A 21,250-nucleotide genomic window follows, 5' to 3' on the forward strand; every position below is an offset into this window, starting at 1 on the left:
AAGCAAACTGAAATTTAAAGGTTTTTATATGTTGTATTTATGTTTGGGTATTTGGGTTTTGGGCTTGTTTCTGAGACCAGGTTTCTCTATGTAGCCCTGGATTTCCTATGTAGACTAAGCTGGTGTTGGACTCACAGGGATCCTCTGCCTCTCCCTCCCAAATGTTGGGATTGAAGGTGAGTGTCACCATGCATGGGTGCACATCAGGATGTGCATGTGTAAGGTGTTCACCAGGAACCATCTACTTTGTTTTTTAGAGACAGAGTCTTTGATTGGCCTGGCACTCACTAAGTAGATTACAGTGACTGGTGAATGGCATACAAAGACCCACCTTCTCCATCTTCCCAGTGCTGGGATTAAAGGCATATGCCACTGTACTCGGTTTTTTAAACATGTCTTCATGCTTGTAAAGCAGGCACTTTATCAAGTGAGCTATCGTCCCAGCCTCTAAGGTTATTTTTTATTAAAGGCAAAACAAAATAAAATAAACCTAGATAATGACACTAAAGAAGTTTTTTGTTGGTCTTGTTTCCACCCAGGCAGTGGTGCTAGGTGGTGCTATGTTGTTCAGGATACTCCTCTAAGATCAAGCGATTCTCCTGGCTCAGCATCCCAAGTAGCTGGAACTATTGGCATGTGTCACTATGCTTGGTTAAATTACTTACCAGATGATTTCACAATCTAAAATGTTGGGGTGTTAAATCTATTGCTCTCTTAGGACTAAGATAATAATCTTTTAATTTTATCCTGTTCATCGTAAATATACAGAAAAGGTTTTTAGTTTTGTTTGAAAAAAATCATCTGCAAATAAATGTTTTATAATATACAAGCTTTATTATGTATGCTTTCCCAAGTATTCCAAATTAGGGCTGGGGATGCAGATCAGTTGGCACACAGCTTGCTAAGAATGCATGAAGCCTTGGGTTCAAACCTCAGTACTGCATAAACCAGGCACGGTGGAACAGCCTGTGATCCCCAAACTGAGGAGGTAGAGGCAGGAAGATCAGAAGTTCAAGGTCACCCTTTGCTACACAGAGAATTTGAAGCCAGACTGGGACACAAGAAAGCCTGTTTCCAAAACAAAAATTGACCAGAAGAGAAGAGACAAAACACAAATAATCTAAGTGTTTAAAATCCAAGGCTTTAATTCAGCTTTTGGTAATGACCATAATGCCTCCACAAACCTCTTTCCACTGTAAATAGAAGGCACTAGGCATTACATAACACCCTAAAAGCACTGATTCCTTCTTATGCTGGTGGAGATAATACATTAAATGGCACAGTTTAAATACTAAACTCTTTAAAAAAGACAACTCTGAAAATCACATAAAAAAATTGTTACCATTCAGTTTTTGATGCAACCTTAAGCTATTCTAACAGGTACATGATTTGAAATTAAGAGACAGAATAGGTGAGTATGATTTGGTTTTCACATGTGTTAAGTTTCTATTGCATGTGGTAACGTAAAGACATCATTACCATGCTAATTGACATCTCATGTTATTCTTTAGGTGTGCAAAATAAATCCCAAATGATATATCTTATAGAAGTATTTTTCAAAAGATCCTTGATATAACACTAATGACTTCCATATTTATGTCACAAACTGTATATAAATTGTGAAATTATTAAAATACATTGTTTTGAAAAATAATAAGATGATCATTTCTACCTAAATAAAGTTTCCCAGAATATGAAGTACTTTAGCATATAAAAGTAGTTGCCCTTTTTCTGAAAGGCCAGTACTGTTTCACAAAATAACCCATACAATCCACACAAATGATTCTCTCCAAGTGCCATGTTCTTTCTATGACAGTGGTATGCTTCAAGAGACTGTATCCATGACTAAAGGGTACACTTGGCTATGATGAGACCACAGTCACAAGCAAGGGAATCGTTCTTAGATTAGGAATGCCCTTTAACGTCAATAGAGAACTAGAGATGGCTTCTGAAGTCCTTCTTTGACAAACACATACACCTAATTTTGGCTGTCTGGAGGGTACTTAAGACACAGCTATTTACATATGTGCTACTTCCTGTGTGCCTATTTGAACAGTGGCTTCTGCAGACACTCCCATTTAAACACAAACCAAACAACCTTAACACACCAAATAATACTAGTCTACTTTAGGCAAGGCAGGATAAACAAAACAAAAAAATGAAACTATAATATTGATTTAGACAAAAGTTTCCACATCAAACAACAGAAGGAAAAGTATTCTGCAAATCATTAATTTAGGGGAAAATAGTATCGCCCAACAAATAATGTTGGAAATTAAACTTAAAATTCTCAAATAATTATTACATGAATGACTTATGAATACTTTTGACATAAAAATAATTATTTAAAAAGAACAGCTTACTATGACATTCATAATGATAATCTCTTCAAGACATTCAAGCTAATTAATTCATACTGGCCCAGTTAGTCAAAGGGAAGATCAACCCTTCCGTAACTAGAACCACACACATGCCTCCTTCTTCTGGAGAAAGTCATGAGACTTAATTTTGAAAATGGTAAGGAAAACAGTGAAATGAAAACCTACATGATGATTTAAAACATCCATCAATAAAAATAAAGGGCAACAAAAAACCTTTCTGAGAAATCGTTACTTGACATAATGCTTTCTAAAGTTATGTATCATAATTAAAAAAGAAAAAGCTTTACAATCAGCAGCTGGACCTTGTGAAACATACAGGACATGGAAGGCACGACATAAGCCTCGGTTATATCTAAGTATAGTTGGAAAACTCAGTGTTTCCTTCTTTAGAAGACAGCCAGTGTGAACATTATTTTTATATCCCCTGAGTTTCAACATGATTGGGCAAAGCAGCACCAATTAAAAAAAATACCTGCAATGCCGGCACTGCAGTCTGGAGTCACTTACGCCAACGGCCCCACAGGTCTCTCTTAAGAGCACTTCTGAACATGAGAAAAATATGGAAATGTCTCTCGGTATTTCAGTATTGTGGAACCACCACAGAGCGCACTAAAGATGTCCTTCTACGACTCAGTCTTTCCACCTGTATCCAGCACCTGCTGCTCATTCCCATGTTACTGCCACTCAGACTGCTCCTTTGTGCAGTGGAAGAAATATCAGTTTGCTTCATGGTGCACAGTCCTTTTGGGCTGGAGCCTTGTATCATGTCATGCCGGTCTTGAGCAGTATGCCTTGCAGGTCCTCTGGCAACGCTAAGATAATCGCATCTATGTGTGTCCGCAACTTCGCCACAGTGTCAGGCTTCACAGGTAAGTTCTCTCGGTCAGCCTGCAACTACGGGAACAACAGTTTAAGGGAATCTGTATTCATGCACTGGGCTTACTTTATAAAAACTTTTTATAGCCTGATGTCTTGAAACTTTAGGTCTTACTCTAGAATTTACAGAAAATAAAACTGTAGAGAACATTCTACTAAGTAGGGAAGGGGGTTTCAAGGGACCTCAATAAAAGGTTATTCTATAAATTGACCAATCTTCCAGAATAAAAACAAATTTAAACAATACGTAGCCAAAAATCCAGCCTTACAGAAAGTAATAGAAGGAAAATCACAAACCAAGGAGTCCAACAATGACCACAATAACTCAAACATCTAGAGACCCTTCACCAGCACAACTCAAAGAAGGGAAACACACAAACTCTACTACTAAAAAAGTGACTGGATTTAACAACCACTGGTCATTAATATCACTTAATGTCAATGGACTCAACTCACCAATAAAAAGGCACAGGCTAAAAGATTGGATACAAAAACAGGATCCAACATTCTGCTGTTTACAAGAAACACACCTCAACCACAAAGACAGGCACCTACTCAGAGTAAAGGGCTGGGAAAAGGCTTATCAAGCAAATGGACCCAAGAAACAAGCAGGTGTGGCCATACTAATTTCTAACAAAGTTGACTTCAAACTTAAATCAATCAGAAAAGATAGAGAGGGACATTTTATACTCATAACAGGAACAATTCATCAGGATGAAGTCTCAATCCTGAATATCTATGCCCCTAATATAAAAGCACCCACGTACGTAAAAGAAACATTACTAAAACTCAAGGCTGCCATCAAACGGCACACACTAATTGTAGGAGACTTCAACACTCCTCTCTCACCAATGGACAGGTCAATCAGACAGAAACCTAACAGAGAAATAAGAGAATTAATGGAGGTAATGAATCAAATGAACTTAACAGACATCTAAAGAACATTCCACCCAAATAGGAAAGAATATACCTTCTTCTCTGCAGCTCATGGAACCTTCTCGAAAATTGACCACATACTCGGTAACAAAGCAAACTTCCACAGTTATAAAAAAATATTCGTAACCTCCTGCATCTTATCAGACCACCATGGAGTAAAGTTAGAATTCAACAACAATGCTACCCCCAGAAAGCCTACAAACTCATGGAAACTGAACAGTCAACTTCTGAACCACACCTGGATCAAGGAAGAAATAAAGAAAGAAATCAAAGTCTTCCTTGAATTCAATGAAAATAAAGAAACAACCTATTCAAACTTATGGGACACTATGAAAGCAGTCCTGAGAGGAAAGTTCATAGCACTAAGTGCCCACTTAAAGAAAACAGAGAAAGCACACATTGGAGACTTAACAGCCCACCTGAAAGCTCTAGAAAAAAAAAAGAAGCAGACTCACCTAGGAGGAGTAGAAGACTGGAAATAATCAAACTGAGGGCGGAAATCAACAAAATAGAAACACAGAAAACAATCCAAAGAATCAATGAAACAAAAAGCTGATTCCTAGAGAAAAATGAACAAAATTGATAAACCCCTATCCAAACTAATCAAACGGTAAAGAGAGAATATGCAAATTAATAAGATCAGAAATGAAAAGGGGGACATAACCACAGACACAGAGGAAATTCAAAGAATCATTAGATCTTACTACAAAAGCCTGTATGCCACAAAACTGGAAAATGTGAAAGAAATGGACACGTTTTTAGATAAATACCATATACCAAAGTTAAACCAGGACCAGGTGAACAATCTAAATAGACCTGTTAGTCGCGAAGAATTAGAAACTGTTATCAAAAACCTCCCTACCAAAAAAAGCCCAGGACCAGATGGTTTCAATGCAGAATTCTACCAGAACTTCCAAGAAGAGCTTATACCTATACTCCTTAATGTATTTCACAATATAGAAACAGAAGAGTCATTGCCAAATTCCTTTTATGAAGCTACAGTCACTCTGATACCAAAACCACACAAAGACTCAACCAGGAAAGAGAATTACAGGCCAGTCTCACTCATGAACATCGATGCAAAAATACGCAACAAAATACTGGCAAACCGTATCCAAGAACACATTAGAAAAATTATCCATTATGATCAAGTAGGCTTCATCCCAGAGATGCAGGGCTGGTTCAACATACGAAAATCTATCAATGTAATCCATCATATAAATAAACTGAAAGAAAAAAATCATATGATCATTTCATTAGATGCTGAAAAAGCTTTTGACAAAATTCAACATCCCTTTATGATAAAAGTCTTGGAGAGATTAGGGATACAAGGGTCATACCTAAATATAATAAAAGCTATTTACAGCAAACTGACAGCTAACATCAAACTAAACGGAGAGAAACTCAAAGCCATCCCACTAAAATCAGGAACATGGCAAGGCTGTCCACTCTCTCCATACGTCTTCAATATAGTGCTTGAAGTTTTAGCAATAGCAATAAGACAACATAAGGGGATCAAGGGGATTCGAATTGAGAAGGAAGAGGTTAAACTTTCATTATTTGCAGATGATATGATAGTGTACATAAGCGACCCCAAAAACTCCACCAAAGAACTTTTACAGCTGATAAACACCTTTAGTAATGTGGCAGGATACAAGATCAACTCCAAAAAATCAGTCGCCCTCCTATACACAAAGGATATGGAAGCAGAGAGGGAAATCAGAGAAGCATCACCTTTCACGATAGCCACAAATAGCATAAAATATCTTGGGGTAACTCTAACCAAGGAAGTGAAAGATCTATTTGACAAGAACTTTAAGGAATTGAAGAAAGAAATTGAAGAGGATACCAGAAAGTGGAAAGATCTCCCTTGCTCTTGGATTGGGAGGATCAACATAGTAAAAATGGCAATTCTACCAAAGGCAATTTATAGATTCAATGCAATCCCCATCAAACTCCCATCAAAATTCTTCACAGATCTTGAGAGGACAATAATCAACTTTATATGGAAAAACAAAAAACCCAGGATAGCCAAAACAGTCTTATATAATAAAGGAACTTCTGGAGGCATTACCATCCCTGACTTCAAACTCTATTACAGAGCTACAGTAATGAAAACAGCTTGGTATTGGTATAAAAACAGAGAAGTCGACCAATGGAATCGTATAGAAGACCCAGATTTTAACCCACAAACCTATGAACACCTCATTTTCGATAAAGGAGCTAAAAGTATACAATGGAAGAAAGAAAGCATCTTCAACAAATGGTGCTGGCACAACTGGATGTCAACCTGTAGAAGAATGAAAATTGACCCATATCTATCACCATGCACAAAACTCAAGTCCAAATGGATCAAAGACCTCAATATCAGTCTGAACACACTGAACCTGATAGAAGAGAAATTGGGAGGTACCCTACAACAGATGGGCACAGGCGATCGCTTCCTATGTATAACCCCAGAAGCACAGACATTAAGGACAACATTGATTAAGTGGGACCTACTAAAACTGAGAAGCTTCTGTAAAGCAAAGGACACTGTCACTAAGACAAAAAGGCAACCCACTGACTGGGAGAAGATCTTCACCAACCCTGCAACAGACAAAGGTCTGATCTCCAAAATATATAAAGAACTCAAGAAACTAGACTTTAAAATGCTAATTAACCCAATTAAAAAATGGGGCACTGATCTGAACAGAGAATTCTCAACAGAAGAAGTTCAAATGGCCAAAAGACACTTAAGGTCATGCTCAACCTCCTTAGCGATCAGGTAAATGCAAATCAAAACAACTTTGAGATATCATCTTACACCTGTCAGATTGGCTAAAATCAAAAACACCAATGATAGCCTCTGCTGGAGAGGTTGTGGAGGAAGGGGTTCCCTCAGCCATTGCTGGTGGGAATGCAAACTTGTGCAACCACTTTGGAAAGCAGTGTTTCGGTTTCTCAGGAAATTCGGGATCAACCTACCCCTGGACCCAGCAATACCCAAGAGATGCCCGATCACATGACAAGGGCATTTGTTCAACTATGTTCATAGCAGCATTATTTGTAATAGCCAGAACCTGGAAACAACCTAGATGTCCTTCAATGAAAGAATGGATGAAGAAAGTGTGGAATATATACACATTAGAGTACTACTCAGCGGTAAAAAACAATGACTTCTCAAATTTTGCGTGCAAATGGATGGAAATAGAAAATACTATCCTGAGTGAGGTAACCCAGACCCAAAAAGATGAACATGGGATGTACTAACTCATAATTGGTTTCTAGCCATAAATAAAGGTCAGTGATATCCTAAAGAAGCTAAATAAGAAGGTGAACCCAAAGAAAAACATATAGCTATCCTCCTGGGTAGGGGAAGTAGACAAGATTGCCAGGCAAAAAATCGGGGTGGGAGGGGGGTAAGGGGAGATGGGGAGAGAAAAGTGAGAAGGGTAGGATGGGGAGAACTTGGGGCAACGGGATGATTGGGATAAAGGAAGGTTGGATAGGGGAGCAGGGAAGCACATTTCTTAATTAAGGGAGCCATCTTAGGGTTGGGAAGAGACTTGGACCTAGAGGGGCTTCCAGGTGCCCAAGGCGAGGTCCCCAGTTAGTTCCTGGGACAGCTGAAGATAGGGAACCTGAAATGATCCTATCCTATAGCCATACTGATGAATATTTTGCATATCACCATAGAACCTTCATCTGGCGATGGATGGAGATAGAGACAGAGACCCACACTGGAGCACTGGACTGAACTCCCAAAGTCCCAATGAGGAACAGAAGAAGGGAGAATATGAGCAAGGAAGTCAGGACCAAGAGGGGTGCACCCACCCACGGAGACAGTGGGTCTGATCTATTGGGAGCTCACCAAGGCCAGCTGGACTGTGACTGAAAAAGCATGGGATAAAACCGGACTCTGTGAATATGGCGGACAATGAGGGCTGCTGAGAAGCCAAGGACAATGGCACTGGGTTTTGATCCTACTTCATGTTCTGGCTTTGTGGGAGCCTAGCCAGTTTGGATGTTCTCCTTCCTAGACCAGGATGAAGGGGGGAGGACTTTGGACTTTCCACAGGGCAGGGAACTCTGACTGCTCTTTTGACTGGAGAGGGAGGGGGAGAGGAGTGGGGGGAGGGAGAGGAGTGGGGGGAGGGGGAGAGGAGTGGGGAGATGGGGAGAGGAGTGGGGGGACGGGGAGAGGAGTGGGGGGACGGGGAGAGGAGTGGGGGGACGGGGAGAGGAGTGGGAGGCTGGGAGGAGGCAGAAATTTTTTTTTCTCAATAAAAAAAAAAGAAAAGAAAAAAAAAGAAAAAAATATTCACCAATGATGCCTGGGACTATTATGTGGTATAAAATCTAGTGAGATCATGGTTTTGTAGCATTCAAAAGACTCCATTATGAGTATCTTTGGGGTGGGGGCTGGAGAGTTAGCTCAGCCGCTAAAGCTGCTCTGCTCTTGTAGAAGAGCTATGATAGGTATCCAGCACATGCATAGCTTCACTGTTCCAGTGGCTGGGCTGCCCTCTTCTGGCCTCTGCAGACACTGCATGCATGCAGTGTACTTCTATAAGTACACGCCAAACACTCATAGACAAAAGGAAATTTAAAAAGTATTTAAATATCTTTAGAATAATTTGGAATCACTATGATCTGTTCGAATGATCAAATATTTCTAGTGATATCTGCCATCAATTGTCCAGTCTCCAATCTTCTCTAAAATGTTTCTTCTGTGGTACATAATAGTCAGCATAGATGAGAAAAACATTTTCACACAATTATATCTTCATCTCTTTAGTTACATACCAACTTATTTTTCAGCTTCAACACAAGGTCTACTGTTTCTACTTCTGTATGTTTCTGGATCCAAAGGAGGAGGTCCTAGACAGTAAGAAAACCTCAGATTGGTACATACTCAAAAAATACTTGAGCCTCTCTATTTCAACCTGGGAGGCTAGTGGAAAGGAAAGACAGGACAGGAAGGAAGACAGGTCATACAACTCCAACACAGCAGAACAGGGCAAGAGGAATTTCATCTAAAAAGTATTAAGTAGATAATTTTTAACAATAGCCCAAACAATTGTAAAAAAATTTAAGAAAACTCCTTTCTGAGGTGGCCCTTTATTAAGAGGGGAAAACAAAACAGCAGCTCAATGCAATATTAATCTTTGTTTATTACAAGAGTAATTTATAAGGAATTATTAACTGACAAATCAAGATAACTAAACATGAATGCGTTACTCTACATAAATTTTGTATCCTCAGAGAAGATTTTCAGAGGGCTTGCTTGTGGCTGCTTTCCTCATGGATTTTTCTAAAAGCCACAGTCACTAGGAGTTTATTAGAAAAGATAACACCGGGACCAGCCCACCTCAATATTGAAGTGAAATAGAAAAGAAAGTAAGATGATATCATCTCAAGAAGTTGACTTTGAAGTAGGCTGGTGGTGGTTACAAGTATAAGACGCAGCCCAACCACATGAACAGAACTGTCAACCTAACTGGAGATGGTGACTAAGTCACACTGGCAGCAGCTGGAGAGAGACTGCAGGGACGGGAGTCCTGATCCCAGGTGTACTCTGCTTTATAGAATTTGCCAATTTCTGTGGTATAATATTCTCACTGCAGGTGACTTCATGCTACTAACTGAGGTCTGAACAAGAACTGGGAAGAGATGTGCACAATTAGTTCATGAAAACCAAAAGTATACTACAGCACCCATGGCTTCACAACTTGGGGTCGTGAAAACTGACACAAGCTCACTGAATCCTAAACCATGGTTGTAGCATAATGCAGATCACAACATCTCTACCTCAACGAATTTTTGTGACAATTAAGAGAGCCCTGAGTCATAGGATATGAGCACCTTAGCTCTGAATACTATTTATAATAAAATGGGGCTCAGTGGATAAAGGCATTACCTCCAAACAAGACACCCTAGTTTAGACCTGGGACCTTCATAGTAAAAGGAGAGAACTGATTCCTGAAAGCTGTCCTCTGACCTCCATACTCACATTATAACATGCACACATACATGCACACACACGCATGCACGCATGCACACACGCAAACACACACATACAAAGCAAGTAAATGTAATAAAATGGATTCTAGGTATTATTTTCAACCTTTAAAAAATTTTTGTACTCTTAATATGCGCCTCGTGCTAACATACTGTTTCTGACCTCTTCACAAAGCGCTTCCAGATGAAGTGCCTCCAGTTTTTGGGTCATTTCTTTCCGCCGCATCTTGAACCAGCCATCAAAATTTGGAGACTTTAGAAACTGCCTACATTTTTTTTTTTAAAAAGCAAAGTTTGGTTAATATTTATTTCTTCTTTCAATACCCCTCTTAAATGCTAAACAAAACAACAAACAAACAAAAAAAAAAAACCCAGGGTCTCAAGTAATCCAGGCTGGCCTTAAAGTTGCTATGAAGCTGAGGAAGACATTTAACTCCGGGTCTTTGTGACTCTGCCTTCCAAGTGTTTGGATTATGATGTGCCACCATGCTAGCCTTTCATTCCTTCCCCATAGCTCAGAAATACATGCCACATGAAAAGTCTAGGTTTTACAACTAGTTTTTTTTCTTTCTTAAAAAAAATAAAGATTCATAGATGGGTGGAAATAACTAAAGAAATTAACCGGTAAAGTCCAATCCAGTCGCCCTTTATTCCAGATGTGAGCTGAGGACCCGTTTTCTCAAGTGTTTTCATAAATTCTTCTGGAAGGAACTGTCTTAACTGGGGTGGACTCTAGAATACAAGATATACTATATTTAGAGATAAGGAACTGCTCTAGTCAAAGAAGGTCATTATAGCTAGACAACTCAAAAAGGAAACTGCTTGACTACCACATACCTTCCACGGAGAAATACTTTTCTGCAAAGGCATCAAGCTGGCCACGTACCTTTCCTAAAGCCAAAATAAACAAATAAAAGCAAGTAAATGTTCGGAGTTCTTACACAGTTTTATTTAAAGGATCTTATATTTTAATAAAATAGTTTTTAAGTTATACTGACACACACACACTTTTTTTTCCAACCGATTTCTGGCTTATAATTTCCTACTATAGGTAGTTCATAAAATATAGAATTTCTCTTCCCCACAGTAGATTCCAAAATCTTTTGTCTTCCCTGGCCTCGCTGACCATGCGTTCTCTACTCATCTTGCATAAAAGTGGTTGTTAAGACCTCCATTTCAGAAAGGGTCTGATTCACACCTGCAAGGAAGGAGCCTGACAGGCTGTGCTGACTTTCACCATCCAGCCTGACAGCATCCAACCAAAGCATGCACTCTCTGTACCAACAACATCTGGACACAGATATGCATTCTTCAATCATACTTATGCAATGAAATCTGGGTAGTGATCCAAAGGACATGGGTTGGAGAGTGTCAAGACAGCAGAATACATGACATTTATAGAGGGTGACACATTCAGAGACACCATGCAAGCTCTATGTCTCTCTTCCCATACCCTATTCTATCTACTTATCTGCACTCTGTAATGTTCTATATAATAAGCCAACTAACATCAAATGTTTCTCTAAATCATTAAAGTAAATTAGTAGAACCCCAAAAAGGGAATTATGGGATTTAGAGTGGACAGTAGTAAGCACAGACTGGAACTTGTGACTGGCATCTAACATGGAGTAGAGCAAACTCAAGAATGCAGCCCTTGGCATTTGGGATCTGAAGCTGCCAGGTATAGCATCAGAATTGAATTAAGGGATACCTTGGTGGTATCTACTGCAGAACTGATTGCTCCCTTGGTGGTGAGGTACAAAACTGCAAACCTCGTAGAGTCACAGAAGTGATATAGGTCTGGTAAGTATATAGAAAGAAAAAGTGAGCCCCAGTGTTTTTTAAAAAATATTTTTAAGTTATAACATTCATGTATTTACTGTGTGTGCCTTGGCACATATGTGCACGCAGATGCGCACACGCACACATGCACGACATGTATGAGGAAGTAAGCTCTCTTTCCTTCTACCATGTGGATCTCAGGGGTCCAGCAAGTATCTTCACTCAGTGAATCACCTTGGCAACCCAAATCTGAGTTTTCTATCATATTCCTTCAACGGTCTCACCATTTCCTACAAAAGACTGCTCCGGGTGAACTGAGTCATGTTTCAACAAAATTTAACTAAGACTTGGATACTCAAAACAGATTACTTTTTCTTTGTTTTGCTTTGTTACTTTCTGAAATTGATGGCCTGCTGTATTGCCCAAGCTGATCTTGAATTCATAGGCTCCCAAGTAGCTGGTATCTACTGTGTCCACTTCGTATTTTCATTTGTCTAAAATAATTTATATATGGGCTTGTGTGCCACAGCACACATGTGGAAGTCAGAGGACAACTTTGTGGGGTTGGTTTTCTCCTTTCACTTTTACACGGGTCTCAGAGATTGAACAAGTTGCCAGGCTTGTGCAGCCCTTGTTTGGTTTGCTCAAACAGGGTCTTGCTATGTACTCCTAGCTATCCTTGAAATCATGATCTTCCTGCCTCCATACCAATTGTCGGGGTTACAGGATTATGCTATTCTATCTGGCTCTAAGCTCACACATATTTTTAAGTTTTTTAAAATTTGTGTGTGTACATTCACATGCAGTGTGCACGCATACTCATGGACACCAGAAGCTGGTGTTGAATGCCCTAAAGTTAGAATTACAGGCGGTTTTCAGCCTCTGGAAATGGGTGCTGGAACAAAAACCTGGTACTCTCGACAAGAGCAGCAAGTGCTCCTAACTGCAGAGCCATCTTTCCAGCCCCTTATAATTTTAATGACAATCATTAATTGTGTTGACTATGTCAGAAAATGTACTTACCACTTTACATGCTTCATCTCAAGCAATCCTTGAAACCATGCTATGTGAAAGTAACTACTGGGAAACTGAAGCTTCAAAAAGTTAAACAGCCTGGCCAGACTCACTAAACTTGAATTTGGATATACTTAATATTTTTTCATTTTTCTTTTCTTTCTTCCATTGTTGCTATTGAAATTTTGTGATCAAAATTATTTTATCCTCCCCTTGTCCCTTTCATCCTTCCCAACCTTCCATCAGGTATAGAGGAGAGGGTGCCTGAACTGGCCTTACTCTGTACTCAGATTGTTTTTTAGTTTTTGAGACAGGATTTTTGTGTGTACCAACCTTGTCTGTCTTGGAACTCACTCTGTAGACTACCAGGTTGGCCTTGAACTCACAGAGATCTGCCTGCCTCCCCCGAGTACTGGGATTAAAGGCATGTGCCACCATGCTCAGCTCTACAAGGCCTTTTCTGTGTTATTGTTTTGATTTTTGTTTTTTTGAGGCAGGGTTGCACTGTGGGGCCTTAACTGGCCTCTAATTTTCAATAATCCACCTATTGCTATCTCTTAAGTGCTGGGATAACAGGTGTGGACTGTTCCACTCCAATATCAGATTGTTAGGTAATCAATAACGTTGGATGATCAACCACTTTTTATAGGCAGCTAGTTGGTATCTTGTATTGCTTATCCCCTGGAACTATAGATTTAATCTTACAGTTTGTGCCCAACTTTTTCATCTCTTAAAATCAGTAGTTTAGTGCTAGGGATGTAGTTCAGTGGCAGTGTGTTTGCCTTGCACGGGCAAGGTCTCGGACCAGTCACCAGCACCACCCTCCCTCATCACTGCCTCCCCCCTCAGTTTAAATCTGTGCATTCTGTGTGGTGGTGGTTTGAATGTGAATGGCCCCAAAGGCTCATATATATAAATAATTGGTTCCACCTGGCAAAACTGTTGTGGCCTTGTTGGAGGAAGTGTGTCCCCTAGGGGTCAGTTTAAGGTTTCACAAGTCCATGCCACCCCCAGTTATCTCTCAGCTACTGCTCCTGCACCACGTCTGTCTGCACACTGCCATGCTCATTCCACGAAGGTCACACACTCTAACACTCTGCAACTGTGAGCTCCAACAAACTCTTCTATAAGTTGCCTTGATCATAGTCTTTTATTACAGAAAGAGAAAAGCAACTCAGACAATTCTTTGTCTATTTAAAAATGGTAAATAAGAAAAGAAAATTTTTATCAAGTCAAAAAACTTTTATCAATATCTCAATCAAGACTTACAACACATGACTATCCTTCAAGAAGCCCACAGTCATGTTCTTAGGGGTGTCTTTCTGAGTGGTATTCTTTCTCCCTTAACCCTCGTGATTGAAATGGATGCTAAAGGGTCTTTTAATAAATTCCAACCCTACTTAAAAAATTTCATAACAAACTTGAAAAGTATTTAGGGACCATAGAATTGGCCATATACAGACAAGCAATCTGAGGATTGAATGACTTATCAAAGTGAACAAGAACTAGAAGAATTCAGGTCTCTCATAAATGGATCTATTTTAAATCAATAAACACACTAATTGGTAAAGCATATAATTTAAGGTTTGGAGGCTGGGAATCACATTTATGTAGCCCTTAATGATTTATGTAAGTCATTAAGATTAATAACTTACTAATGGAATGATGAAACTTTGTGTCAGTTCCAAAAAATAGCGTCGGAGAATAGCACTTTGAGCTTCAGAAGGGCGTTTCTGCTGAACACCCTTGACAAAAGAAAACAAAAACCAGTAAACAACCAAGTCCAACAGCTTTGTAAATAGGCATTTCAATTTAATACCAACAAACCGATAAAAAAAATCTCAGAACATTATATTGAAGTAACTTAATTAGAAGTTCATTTTGTAAAACTCTGTAAAAGAAGTTTTAGCTGGAGGCTAGGGAGTCTGGGTAAGGAGGAAAAGGCTGACCTGTGACTGTACTAAGTTTGAGTTGAAAGGAGCAAGCAATTTTGGTGTGTTGTTATTGTACAGTAGGGTGACCACAGAACAATTATGTACTAAATAGCTCAAAAAACATAAAAAAAAGAATTTTAAATGTTTCACCACAAAAAATGATTAATGTTGGAGAAATGGGTACATTTAACCAGACTTAAACATTACACAATGTATACATATATCAAAATATCATAGTACTGTATTGATAAATTATAATTTGCTTTTATCACTCAAATATAATTTTGAAACTCTATAGATTTATTAATATCACTTATCCTATCAGTTCACCGTGAAAATAACCTTTATTTTGCACATGCTGTATTAACATCATTGACATCTTTAAAAACCACCCTTTACTGTTAGATGCTACTGACAAGTTACCGCACTGTCTAAGTGTCCAGAATGGCTGGTGTCTTCCTACAGCTACAGACCAGCACTCAGGTCTCTGACTACTGCTGCCCTGGTGTCTCTATTACGTGTGCCTGTGCCTTACCCACCCAGCCGTCTCTGCAGCCACTAGTCTTTTGATTCATTAATTGATTGTTTTTTGGTTTTTCAAGACAGGGTTTCTCTGTAACAGCCCTAGCTGTCCTGGAACTCGCTCTGTAGACCAGGCTGGCCTTGAACTCACAGAAATCTGCCTGCCTCTGCCTCCCGAGTGCTAGGATTAAAGGCATGCGCCACCACTGCCCAGCCTTTTGATTTTAAGTAAAATTTTTTATTACTTATTTGTGTGTATGTGTGCAAGTGCACATGTGTGCTGAGAAGTGTTGCACAGACAGAGAACACTTGCAGGGGTCAGTTCTCTCTTTCTCCCATGTGGATCCTGGGATTCAACTCAGGTTTATGCATTTATTTCTGTGTGTAGCAATATGTGTGCATGACCAGGAGGTGGGAAGTGGCACACATGTACCATAGCAAAATGTATGGAGGGCAACTTGTTAGAGTTAGTTTCCTCCTCCCTCCTCCCTCCCACTGATTAAATTCAGGCTGGCAGCTTGGCAGCCAACACCTTACCTGTTGAGCCATCCTGCTTGCCCTATCTATTTTTGAGGTAAGGAGTCACTGTTTAGCCAGGTTTGTCTAGAATTTAAGATCCTCCTATCTTAGATTTCTAGTGCTAATGTTACAGCATTGAGCCACAACATTCAGACCTAATCTTGGGTTCAAAAGTAATTCAGGGCTGAGGTGTGCAAGGCAATAAACAAAAGTAATTCCAGGCTAGCAAGATCGCTCAGTGAATAAAGTAATTGTTCCCAGAACTCACATAAAAGTTAGGAAGAGAGAATTGACTCTATATTACACACACACATTTTTTAACTTTTGAAAGAGAATCCAAGCCAAGACACAATGGCACATGCCTATAATACAGTACTTGGGAAGCAGAAGCAGGAGGATTACAAATTCAAGCCCAACATGGTTTTCATATTGAGTTCTAGTCAAGACAAGTGAGATTCTTGGCTAGAGATTTGCCTCAATGGTAAAGAACTTGCCTAGCATGCATGAGGCCCTGGTGCAATCAGCAGCATTGTTTAAAGTGAGATTCTACTCCACATTACTACACAACAACAACACCCCACACACTGCCTAACTAAATATCACGTATCTCAACAAGGAGCTTTAGATTAATAATCTGAGCGAGAATTTACCTTCTGGAGTTGTTTTATAATCTCCTCATCTCTGTTTAGATATGGCTTGTAAGAAGTATAAACTCCTAAGAAAAGAAGAGAGACAGAAAAACCCAACAACCTAGATGAGTACATAGTTAAAATGAATACAAGTCTGGGCCCGCAGGATGAATAAGCTGGGAAAGGCACTTGTTATGCAAGTCTCACTCTATGAGCTCCATCCGTCCCTGGAAGCCATGGTGGAAGGAGAGCAGTGACTCCCAAATACTGTCCTTTGATGTCTACACAGGTACTATGATACTTGCATGCAGACATTCATAAATATACACAAAATAAGTCATTAATAAAAACCAATACCAGGTTTAGAATCCAGAGTTTTTAGGTTCTTCAATTTTTTAACTTTAACTTGCTTAGGAATTTCACCTGAAAGAAAAAAAAAACATAAAAATTCTTATGAACTGGGCTGAATATATAACTTAGTGGCAGAACCCGGCTTGGCATGCTCATCTTTAGCATCATAATATTCTTAGTTATATCATACATGCCATAGGATCTCTATGCAACAAAAACAAAATTTGGGGGAGAGAAATAATTTAGTGGTAAGTTTCATATTTCTTATAGTCACCAAGTTCTTGGTAATGATGGAAACGTATAGTAATTTACATGCGTTCTTTAGGATGAGGGGTGACAAGAACACCAGCACAGCCGGCTTCACTCTGATAAGGGGAAAACCATCAGGTGTAAGACAGACACTGAGCTCCAATCCCAGACATTAGTGGAAGGAATGGCAAGTAGATTTGATCAAAACACATTGTATGTATTTACAAAATTCTGAACCAATTGTTTAAAAACATAAAACAGATGCCAGAAAGCTGTGGGGAAAGGCCACAAATGTGAGGTAACAAACTGCAGTTCTATGATTATCAATATTTAATTTATTGTTATTCAGAGTTATTCAGTGTCTGATGTGAACAACAGACAAGAGAGGCTTAACGTTAGCAGAGTCATCTTAATGCACCTTTATATGTTTGTACATAAATCTTCTTGACTTAGCACAAATATTTTATCTTTCCTGTTGTGAAATCACCAAATCCACTTTCCCATTAGAAATGACCAGTTTCAGGGCAGGAGAGGAGACTCACGGGTTAAGAACACTGACTATTTTTCCAGAGGACCTGGGTTCAATTCCCAGAATCAACATGGCAGCTCAAAACTGCCTACAACTCCACTTCCAGGAGATCTGATACTTTCACACAGATGCACATGAAATAAAGTTAAATTATTTTATAAAAAGAAGTGATTAGCTTCTAATTAGAGTCAATATAAACCAGTTCACTTTGCTTTTTCTTCAGCAGACATTATTCTTAGGTTTTATGTTTCTATTTAATACAAAGTGGAAAACTGAGTAGGTAAACCACAAAAGAGCAACCTCTCTGCATTGGAACTCATTACCCTGCAGTGTTAAATCAAATGCACATTTCTAGGATAATTACAAACTTCTGAGCCCAAGACAGACACTCTGTTTTGCCATGCCTTCCCTCAGGAGCCTGCAGGATATGCTTTTTCTGTAATTCTATATGTTCTGTCTGTTTTGAGTTTTCAAAATTAGAATCCTCACCAGGGTTTAATGCTGCACAACTTGTGTAGCAAATGCCGTAGGCCTGATTTTGAGTTCAAGAAGCCAAACAATGCCCTAAGACATATTCCAGCATTCACACAGTCGTAAAGTTAAATCTGATTTCATGAATATGGCTCTAAATCCACAAGAAATAAAAGGAAAACATAGGTATAATGAACTTCATCAAAACAAAAAACTCTAGTGCATAAAAGGACTCTATCCAAACAGTAAAAAGGTAGTCCACAGAATGTTGGGAAATTTACAAAGCATGTCTGAGAAGAGACCAGTACCCAGTCCTTTTTTTTTTTTTTTTTTTTTTTGAGACACGATCTCATTACGAGAACTTGCTAAGAACATCAGGTTGGCCTCAAATTCATCAAGATTGGCTTGCCTCAGCCTCCCAAGTGCTAGGGTGCTGGCATTAAAGACATTTGCCACCATGCTCAGCTCCCCTATGGCAATTTTTAAAACAAGTTTATTAGTTCATACTATGTCACCAATGGTTTCTGGCAGAAGTTCCCTACCTCTATCCCTAAGGGAACCTTTTTCATAGGAAAGAAAAATCAATGGCAATGTATTATACTACAGTCAACCAAACAGTCTAGATTAGTAAAAAAAAAAATTCAAACCTGATAAGTATAAAGATAAAAACTTAAAAACCCCATGTCTTTTGTGGATAGAGCTCTCAGAACTACTATTTGTATCTCATCAAACTAATGGAATAATGGGAGCATGAGAATCATTAAATTGGGATTTAAATTAGACATCCAATCTCAGAATTACTTATTCATGTAATCAACACTTACTAACTTACAATAAGTCAAACATTATACATATTTTTCTCAAGGAAAGCACAACCTGTGAGGACTCCCTCCCTCAATACAATGCACACAACACTTATCTTAACATTTACCTGAGAATTTCATGCCAAGTCTGGAATAGTTCTAGCTTTTTGTTGGTGGTGGTGTTGTTTTGAGACAGGGTTTCCCTGTGTGTCCCTGACTGTTCTAGAACTCACCCTGTAGACCAGGCTAACCTCAGAGATATGCCAGCCTCTGCCTCCTGTGGGTTTGGATTAGAGGTGGTGTGCCACCAGTACCCAGCCTTCCCTTCCTTATTTTGAGATAGGGTCTCCAGTCTACAGCTCATGCTGGCCTGGAACTATGAGTCCAGGCTAGTCTTGAACTCACAATGCTCCTGCCTCAGACTCTAGAGTGTTGGGATTACAAAACTATCATTTTAGTTTTCTATAAGACTTCCTCAAGTAAACTAGAATTCCCAATTGTATCTGGCTTATAAAATAAAACCTCCGTTTCCTTTGGCTTTATAAGAATACTTTTGGGGGAAAAAAAAGAATACTTTTGGACTAGGGTATATGCCCATTTTAGTGAGAAGCTGTAACTTAGCGTGGGAAGTCCTTCTGTCTATGTGTTGCTTTTATTGGTTAATGAATAAAGAAGATGCCTTGGCCTGTGATAGGGCTGAATAGAGCTAGGTGGGAAAACTACACTGAATGTTGGGAAAAAGAGGCGGAGTCAGTGAGATGCCTTGTAGCCACCAGAGAAAGATGCAAGCTATCAGCCAGAACCTTGCTGGTAGGCCACAAGCCTTGTAGTAAAATATAAAACAATAGAAATGGGTTAATTTAAGATTTAAGAGCTAGCTAGAAAGACACTTAAGCTATTGGCCAAACAGTACTGCAAATAATACAGATTTCAGTGTGATTATTTCAGTTCTGGGCAGCCAGGAACAAACAAGCAGCCTCCACCAACAGTAATTCTCCTCCAAAGGCTCTTATCTAAGCTGTCTACATGAATATTGCCAATAATATAAACATCAAGAGATGACCACAAGGGGAGATACAAGTAAGCGACCAGTCCCATCACACACTCTGAACACCAATTAGACACATTACCTGCAGGTTTCAGATCTCCTATCCGAATAATGTGTGGCCAGTGTTGTAGTGTTTTAGCAAAAAAAGGGTTGGTTACTCCTAAAATGACCGAGGGCCTGGATAAAAACAAAACAAAATAAAGAGGTGCAAAACAAAAAAATTTAAAAGAACGCTAAATCACAGAAGAGTAAGTGACAGTTTATGAGCAAATGATATATAAATTATAGTTCCTTTTACTTGGCTTATTACATATCAATATGACAGGCAACATATTCAGTATCAGACACATGAAGATAAAAATATATGATTGTTTTTATTAGATTTATTTATTTTGTTTTATGTGTGTTTTGCCTACATGTGTGCATCACATGTATGCTTGGCACCCTAGAAGGTCAGAGAAAGGCATCAGATGCCCTAGAACTGGAGTTAAGAATGGTTATGAACCACCATGCTGGTGCTGGGAATCAGACCTTGGGTCTTCTGGAGGAGCAGTTAATGCTTTGAACTGTGAGCCATCTCTCCAGTGCCCCAAAAACATGATTCCTAAAACAGAATATTGGTATAAAGGTAAGCACACTCAATCACGATGTCAACAATTGGAAGACACTAAAGAATAAAATGAGAAAGAAATGTACAGTGATCATCAAGAGAACCTCTGGTCTGCCAGGGTTTTCAAGGACAGATTCACCAGAGACATGATACAGATAAGACACGAAAGATGAATAGTTTACTACCAAGTAGACAAGGAAGGCAAGGGCAATGCAGAATAGCACACGCCAAACAATGAGGTGCAGTTAGTCTCCACCCGGAACTACACACAGAATCACAGTACTCAGCACTCCTGAGCAGAGTAGGGAGAATAACAGCTAAAGAAGAATCAAGGGCAGCACAGAACATATACAATTAATATGCTATCTTGGGTTTTTGTTTGTTTTTGAGACAGGGTTTCTCTGTGCAGTCCTGGCTGTCCTGGAACCTGCTCTGTAGACACAATGGCCTCTAACTTAGATCTCCCTGCCTCTGCCTCTCCCAAGTGCTAGGATTAAAGGCATGCACCACCACTGCCCAGCTAATATGTTATCTTGTAAGCAAAGAGAAGCCACAAAGAATCAAGTGGAGGTATGGCACATAAAGGTTTTAGG

The 21,250-nt window shown here is 39.3% G+C and overlaps 1 protein-coding gene across 2 annotated transcripts in view; it reads right to left on the reverse strand.

Moving 5' to 3' along the window:
- Positions 1-1,121: 1,121 nt before the first annotated feature.
- The window catches only part of Dennd6a (DENN domain containing 6A), a 59,881-nt gene continuing 39,752 nt past the window's right edge, over positions 1,122-21,250 (reverse strand). The window contains exons 12-20 of one of the 2 annotated variants that reach the window (XM_041662678.1): positions 20,130-20,224; positions 16,954-17,019; positions 16,618-16,682; positions 14,648-14,737; positions 11,034-11,087; positions 10,819-10,928; positions 10,360-10,462; positions 8,982-9,056; positions 1,122-3,275 (exon numbers count right to left, since the gene is read on the reverse strand). In XM_041662678.1, the coding sequence (XP_041518612.1) occupies positions 3,144-3,275; positions 8,982-9,056; positions 10,360-10,462; positions 10,819-10,928; positions 11,034-11,087; positions 14,648-14,737; positions 16,618-16,682; positions 16,954-17,019; positions 20,130-20,224 (790 nt within the window). In that variant the 3' untranslated portion in view covers positions 1,122-3,143. The remainder of the gene's footprint in view (positions 3,276-8,981; positions 9,057-10,359; positions 10,463-10,818; positions 10,929-11,033; positions 11,088-14,647; positions 14,738-16,617; positions 16,683-16,953; positions 17,020-20,129; positions 20,225-21,250) is intronic. The other variant, XM_041662679.1, reaches the window with a different exon arrangement.

This window comes from Microtus oregoni, unplaced genomic scaffold, assembly GCF_018167655.1.
Source record: "Microtus oregoni isolate MIOR12 unplaced genomic scaffold, Mior012 000013F_ref0000133, whole genome shotgun sequence".
In the NCBI taxonomy this organism is placed as follows: Eukaryota; Metazoa; Chordata; class Mammalia; order Rodentia; family Cricetidae; genus Microtus; species Microtus oregoni.